Source organism: Cebidichthys violaceus, unplaced genomic scaffold, assembly GCF_023349555.1.
Source record: "Cebidichthys violaceus isolate CVI_PGR_0920_01 unplaced genomic scaffold, fCebVio1.0.p SCAF_36, whole genome shotgun sequence".
NCBI lineage: Eukaryota > Metazoa > Chordata > Actinopteri > Perciformes > Stichaeidae > Cebidichthys > Cebidichthys violaceus.
The window spans coordinates 1,227,291-1,235,185 of NW_027176550.1; the positions used below are offsets into that span (position 1 = coordinate 1,227,291).

The 7,895-nt window shown below is 43.0% G+C and overlaps 1 protein-coding gene across 1 annotated transcript in view; it reads right to left on the reverse strand.

Moving 5' to 3' along the window:
• Window positions 1-6,471, reverse strand: part of grin2ca (glutamate receptor, ionotropic, N-methyl D-aspartate 2Ca) — a 51,169-nt gene extending 44,698 nt beyond the window's left edge. The window contains exon 1 of the mRNA XM_068725612.1: window positions 4,805-6,471. Coding sequence (XP_068581713.1) covers window positions 4,805-5,239 — 435 coding nt within the window. The 5' untranslated portion in view covers window positions 5,240-6,471. The remainder of the gene's footprint in view (window positions 1-4,804) is intronic.
• Between the last annotated feature and the right edge of the window lie 1,424 nt (window positions 6,472-7,895).

The window sequence follows — 7,895 nt, forward strand, 5'->3', positions numbered from 1 at the left end:
GCTTTGTATTTCTGCTCTGCTCTGCTCTGCCTCGTTCTAGACAGGTTACGCTGTAACTGTGCCAGTGGTTTTTAAAATGCAGCGGGAGGTGGAGGAAGAGACGAGCGAGTTCAGGACGAAGCGACGGCAGACAGAGCGAGAGAGAAAAAAGGAACTGCTCTAGTTTTGAGAAAAAGCCTGGGGCTCATGTTCCTGCAAATACAATCAGGGTTTCCGCTGGTGTCTGACTTACATTTTTGTCCACTTGACAGGGGCTGAGGCTCGGAGGACGTGATCTGTCAGAACGCACGATGAACGCTTCAAAGGACGCTTTGGTATTTCAGGTCAGGACATTGAGCTAAATGCATAATGAGGGAACAAGTGGATTTTGTGCTACAGTTGTTCAGGAACAAAGCAGTTTGGAACGACCTCTTATAGTGTTTAACTGCTCCTGAAGGACGCCACTACATGAGTTTATTTGTTCAGAGACGTCACTGACGTCAAAGCTACAGCAGGCAGGATTTTCAGTTCAAACTACAGCCTTTGGTCTTCCTGATGTGCCGTGTAATCACCCTCACAGTCCCTTTTTTCATGCTGCATTCAGCTTCTTTCATATAAATCTCCAATATTACCCACATAGTTTACCTCAGGCAGAGGAAATGCTGATGTGGATCTTTGTTCTAGATACTTGTTTTGTTGGAGCTCTGTGCCGTTGTGTTCCTGGCAAAGAAGCGGCCATATATCGTCACTTTCAAAACAGCTTTTCTTTGAGCTTAACGAACATTTTCTGTCGTTTTCTGTCAGCCGTAATTACTGCTATTGATTTATCCGCCGTTTGCACATTGAGCGCAGAGACCTGTGAGAAGTGATTGATCTGCTGGCAATAGTGAAGAATGTAGCTTTTGATTTATTGTCCACCTGACATACGGCCGCTAGAGTTCTAGCGCTAGAGATGCATCGGTGAATAATGTCCTTAGCGGAGTAAACTTTGCTTCACGCTTCATCTCTTCACCGTCCGCATTAGTTCCCTCTGAGCGTTTTGCTCGTCACCGCTTCCTTTTCGTGTCCTCGTCGGGATAGAAAACAAACAGGACGACGCTGCCGATCAACACACTACAATGTCCCGAGGACAGGAATCAGTTTATCACCTAATTTTATGCTGTCACTTTCAGAGAGATCAAACCCCCTCGGCTCTCAGCGATATCTATGATGAATGGATGAGCCGCGTCGCCTTGTTGACTACCTTTGACAGCGTCCCATAAATCAATCGGCGGGACGACGTCGCCGATTGTTTAGAAGACGACTCAAAGAGGGTTGGAACAAACTCCTCTCTGTGTACCGGGTGCATAGAGCAGCTGTCATGTGCACATTGATACATTCACAGCAGTTCAATATGAATAAAGACAACTTAGAGAACCAACAGGCGACTTTCTAGAAGGTTTCATCACGATATGACATTATATTCTTTGGATAATGATACGATATTTGCTGATATGACAAGTCAGAAAATACAGATTTATCTTAAATGTGATGATATAAACCAGATGTTTTCAGACAAAATATGCAAAACCACATCTGGAACATTGACTGCATGGGGACCCGAGACCATGTTATTTGCTGGGAGGTGTTCGTGTCAATCAGGCCCTGGTACCTCAGTGGGTAGCGGAAGATTGCGGTTGGTTTCCAACTGGGAGCGTCCATATTAATAATGCATGCACTCGCTGTTCTGTAAAGCACATTTAATACAATCAGTACACAGCATATATTGATGGTCTCAACGTTCGCCACTGGCTAATTACTGATGAAAAAGCGTTCATTCGTTCTTTTCAACGGCTGCCAACCTTTGTTGTTGCACTTATTCCTTATTACATGTGTTTATTTTGTATTATATTATGATGGAGTTGCTGTAAATGAGCAGCAGGAGGCATTAACTGCTGAGTGACATCTCTTTGATTACCCTGGAGAAGCGATGCTGATGGCAAGACCACCCATGTTTTCTGAAACCGATGCAGGGGAGCGGTCTACAGAGCCATGTGAATTCAGGGAATCACTGGAGTCTTACTATTGTCTCCTTGTTTCAAAATAGATTAAAATTGGGAGAAACAACAGTTATAATCTAATTCTAAATGCAGCTTAAAGTGTATTAAAGTTGTTCAATCCTTTCTGATTATTTGAAAAAGGTTTGTATCCTTCCCCTCAGAGTTCTGATGCGTCTCAGAGAACGAGTTCATTGATACTTCTGAAAAAGTCCAAAGCCGTGATGAAGTTAGGCTTATGTTGGTCACCAAAGTCCTTCTCCAATAATCAAACCTCTGACTCGAGTATTTGCCAATTTATTTAAATTGTTCCCACAACCCACAGTTATTCTCTGAATCTCAATCTTCAAACCTGAAGACCAAAAAAAAATCTATTTGGTGATCGGTCCAGTTCAGACTGCTTTGAACAATAATGAATGCTTGTGGTGTAGTTTAATCACAAGGTTTTGCTCATTGATTTGTCTCAGTATGGCATCAATGAACTGATGTACGATTTGCTCTCAAATTAAATTACGACTACATTAAGTGAGTCCACATTTGATGGGATGTGAGATTCTTGTGGTGTCCCACAGGGGTCTATTCTTGGGCCCCTTCTGTTTCATAGCTTTTACAACAATAGCTTGTTTCTTTCACACTTATTTCTCCTGCACTTTCTGAATAAAACATTATTTCTAGGTTGTCTTCTGCGTGTGTAATGTCTTCAAAGTTTAGCATTTTGATAATTTCATTATTATTAATGTGCAACGCCTACTTTGCCCTAAATCTCCAAAGATTATAATTTGGCAGAATCTCGTTGCACGACTTCAAACTGTATTTTTCTCCACGTGATGTTGTTTTTGTGACATCGGAGCTCTGCGACGTCTTCTGCAGAAGGCACTAAAATGTCAACAGAACAAAAAATGTATTCTGAAAGGATTACTAGTGGGTCTCTGTGGCTGAGCCCATTGTGGCGGCTGATCGTGCGCCTATAGACGGAGCGTTGCTGCTAAAACCTTCCAGCTTCAACTCTAAAAGGACTTTGATAGCTCGTATATATGTGTCACGAGCGTCCCTCGTGCTGTTCAGCTCACCTGAGAGTTCCAGCGGCTGCATACAAATCTAATACAGTACTGGTTATGATTTAACAGTCTTTAGAGGCCACAGATTATATAGAGTGACGGATTCAAACCTGATCTCACTGTATCTGAATTTGGGTTATTTATGGGGGGTTTAACCTTTACAAAGTTCCCAAATTCATTCCTTGCTTCTTGAACCTAGTGCAACTGTAATGCATTCCATTGCAAATAGGTATTTCTGATATTTATGAATCATTAAGTAATTTATTGTGGCTGTCCATCTACCTAATGCTGACTATGGCAGATGTATTTAGCAGTGGAGTGACTGTACGTGTGGCCCTCTGTGTGATTATTTGATTTATTCTATATCTGTGCCCTGAATGGTTTCATTTTTTAGAGGCGTTGCAATTACCACAGACTCTGCTGCAGGCTGTGTTTCAACCGAATGATTGAATACCTAAAATATCGACCGTTCCATCCAACGTCAGTGAAAGTATGGAGCTGCTCGACACCTGACGACAAACGGGCGAAAACGAGATCTGAAAATCAAATTCAAATGACATTAATTTGGTTTGTTTCTCTGCCGTTGAGCCCGGAGACTCATCTTGTAAAGTCCGCCAGATGATTCATAGAAAGATCAATTAAAATATTGTTCCTCCATTTCAGAAAAGAGGTAGGAATCAGATCTTGTGCTTCTCACATTAGCAAATATTTGCTACTGAAGTGCTTTACTTTGACCTCAAAATTGAGTCACCATCTATTTGACAGATGTAGTTACCACTTAAGTGCAAGTAAAGATATGACATCTAGCATATTCAATTGGTTTATGAAATATTAAAAACACTATTGTTATAGATTTTAATACACAAACAGTATATAAAGTAGATAAACTATTTCCATCAATTATTTTAAGAACAATTTCGGAAATTTATATCTATATTTTTGTATTTGTTACATTTTATAAAGTTAGGAAATGTTCCCCACACATAAAATAATGATACCCGTCTCTTCCACTCAGTGAGGCTTATTGATGAAACACTAGTATCTGATCAGTACTCGGTATCGGCCGATACCCAAAGCACAGGTACCCACGGTATATATCGGGAAAAAAGTAGGATCGGTTTATTTCTAGAAAGATCTGAATACTTCTTACATGAGATGCTTAATGCTAAGAGAAGGACTGGAGATGGGATTGATCTCTGGAGATTTTATAACCTGCCTCTGTTGCTCCACATCATCCTGCGTCTCCTAAAGCTCTGAATTTCTAGCAGTTACAAACCGGGATGATGGCGAGAAATGATGAAAAAGGCCATTAGTTTTTTCCCCCGTTACCGTGTGAATCATTGAGCATTTAACATTAGGAAAATGACGTGCGATTTACAACCCAGAGGTAGACTGCTGCTGGTGGCATCTCCACTGCTGCTATTCAACGGCTGATTATCTGTATTCATCCCGTCATTTATTGACTTCATTACTTTATACAGCTTTCAGCAAGTTGCTGACTGTAAATGATATCAATAAGAAGTTGCCTGAAGACTGAGGCGTTGGTGTTGTGCATTTTTTGGGGATTTAGACCTCGGTGCTGCATGAAAGCTTGAGATTTTTTAACGCAAGTTGTTGAAATTCATTAAGATGTTATAGTTCTATATTCTACGTGGGTCCCACCAGCCTCGTCTAGATCTTTACTGGTCTCTCTACTACTCTCCCCGTCCCTGATTCGACCGCCACACTGACCTTGTATGGCAGGACGACCGCGGAGCCTCCGCTGATGCCCACGATGGGCACAGCCGTCTGGGTGGAGATGAAGTCCAGGATCTGCGCCACGGCCTCCGAGCCGACGTTGTCCTCGAACACCACGCCATGGACGCGGTTGGTGGAGAGGGTGTCGCAGATGCGGGTGAGCAGCGCCCGCGGGTTGGTGTTGTTGACCAGCACGGTGATGGGGTTCACCTCCAGGGGCAGGTCCATGAAGTTCTCCCGGCTCAGCCGCCCCTTGATCTTCGTCTGGTAGGTCGAGCCGCTGAACACCACCGCCACGTTCACGGAAGGCGTGGGGACCCCGAAGGGCCGGCCGGAACAGAAGGGCACGGTGCAGAACAGCAGCAGCAGCAGCAGCAGCGGCGGCGGCCACCACGGGGAGTCGCTCAAGCAGCCTAGACGAACGCCCATCTCAGTCACCTACTGCCTGGAGGAGGGGTCAGCAGAAGGATTGACATGTTACATACATAGAACCAGTTGCTGCCTTTTCCCTGAAATGTTGTGATAATACGCGGTAATCCCCCGTTGCCCGGGCCTCCAAACTGTCTTTTGTTTGAAGTTGGCTTATTTTGATTAATGACATTTTAGCTTCATCTCTGCTCAGTGTGCCGGTCTGCCGGCCCGTAAACTAAGACAGTGAAAGAGCCCATTAACGGAGCCCAGAATAGTGTTTTTAGAGTGTGTCGGCGTGCGACATGAGGTTGTGGCCAGGCTGTTGCGTCTTAGGGTGGCAGCTGCCACCCTGCTGCTGTTGTATTCCGCGATCCAACCCAACAGATGGTGTCCAGTGTTTAATGCAACAAATGGAGAACAAGAGGATTTATCTATTTTTTTCCTCTCATGACATTACTTTTGAAGCTGTTGCTTAATTTTTTTTTTTTTTCAGCCGTCCGAAGCATTCAAACTTCATCTGCAGAAGTTCTGCATCGATGCTGATTAATTGACGTCCATCGTGTCATTATTGTGATTTGTAAGCTGTTTCGTGAAGTTTTTCTTTTTCTAGTTTTGAAAGTGACATTTGAATTATTTAAACAGCAAAAGTCTATATTTACACAGGGATTGAAAGTCCCCCATTTCAGCTTTTGAAGAAAATCCAAGTTTCTCTGTGCGACATTGCATCACTAATGGACTGGATTGCAACCAGTAAACTCTTGGCCAAACTGTCTTAATTTCTTCCAAAACCCTAATTGCTTTTCTTCCTGCCCTCTGGAAGGTACGAGGAGGGAGGTGGCAGAGCTCCACGTCGTGTCAGAAACCCTGTCGGTTTAACATCCACATTGTAGCCAGACAGCGGTTTGTGTCGAGCTGTCAGACAGACTTAGGCTCTTTTTCAAATCTGTCACAGTTGTGTTTGTGGCCCTGAGGGATCGCTGCACACTGGTCCCCTGTCACAGAGATCCGATCCACCATGTGACGGAATCCCAGTGGGGTGAATATATTGTAATCCCTCGGTAATCCCTGCCAGGCGTCATGGCCTTTCGGCTTGATTGTAGTGTATAAACTTATCAAGAGATTTGGCTACGGCACGAGGCTGAGTGGCGCAGTTCTCCCCATGTTCTACTTCCTGTTTGAGCCCAGAGTTCCTCCCCCTTTAGGAAGCGTCGTAAACGGGCGGGCTGTGGAGGAGCTTGGTGCATCTCTAGAATAGTTATCATGGGATTGTTTTTCCAGTCATGCCACTTGCTGCAATCCACAGCAAAGACATCACACGTGCGTACGGAGCTGTACGTGCGATGTCCTACACTCACATCTCATAAATCACGTTTATAAAGTGGTTAGTCCCCACCGTGCAGAGGGTATCCGCCGCATTCCTCCCAATGACGTTCGCTCAATGTTTCAGCTGCGACAGCAGCGGGATGGTTTAGGGTTAATGTCTTTGATGGGTTAGCGACGTACGTGGTCAAAATGCTTAAGAGCTTCGGGCCTCCCATGTTTTTAATCAAGGCAGTGAAACAGCTGAGGCAGATGTATGAAGGTCGAATCCCGCTGGTGGTGGATGTAGAATTAAAGCAAACGTGAAATGAGTCATCAATAACTCTGTGACAAGGCTTTGTATTGTCAACATGCTTTCTAACACCAACGCAAGGAAATAACGACAGAGACGTACTTTGGATCTTCAGATGTATCATATTTAAAGGGAATGTACTTTTGTTTTAAAGTGTGGTTGTTTGAGATTCTTCTCCATAGTCATTGTTTTACTCCAGTAGCTGTTGTTTGGAGAACCAGCACTGTGGACGTCTTTTAGACACCTGAAAGAATCAATATCAGTTTAAGTGAATGCTAAATTTAGGGGTCTAGAGGATCACAAAGGTCACCGTTCAGATCGGATCACGGACCGGAGTCACAGGTCGGATCAGCACAAAATAAAAAAAGGAGCAAATCTAAAAACTTTTAGAGATCTCTGATCTTTTTTATGTGCCTCCGATACCATTTGCCAATCATTGATCCATATCAGCAGATACAGATTTTTATTGTTTGATCTTGTTTGCGGCTGGTCGACAAGACATCATTTCAACAGCTCTAAAGTCATATATATATATATATATATATATATATATATATATATATATATATATATATATATATATATATATATATATCACACAAGAAGAATACACAAGTTGTATGAAAAGGAGAGGACTACAAAAGCATTACAATGCGCACCGGCCGCCGCTCTCACCAGGGACTACCGGGTAACCGTCGTCACCTCAGAGTTACGGTGCATTATATTGATGAACAGTGGGAGCTGCGTTCACATGCTCTGACTGTCATGAAGACAGAAGACACACATTTTGCTGAAACATTCGCGGAACATTTTATTCATGTTGCACAGCAGTGGGACGTTTAAATAAAGTCACACACTGAGCACAGATAGTGGAAATATAACTGATACTGTGTGAAGAATACTGCTGTCAAAAAGAACCTGATCTGTTTAAAGTGTTTGCAAACCAAATATTTATTGTACTTTTGTTCATATAGCAGTACTTTTAAAATAAAAGTGTGCAATACACTACTTTTGAATTCATTATAGAACTTTGCGCATAACAATGTGATTAATCGCGATTTA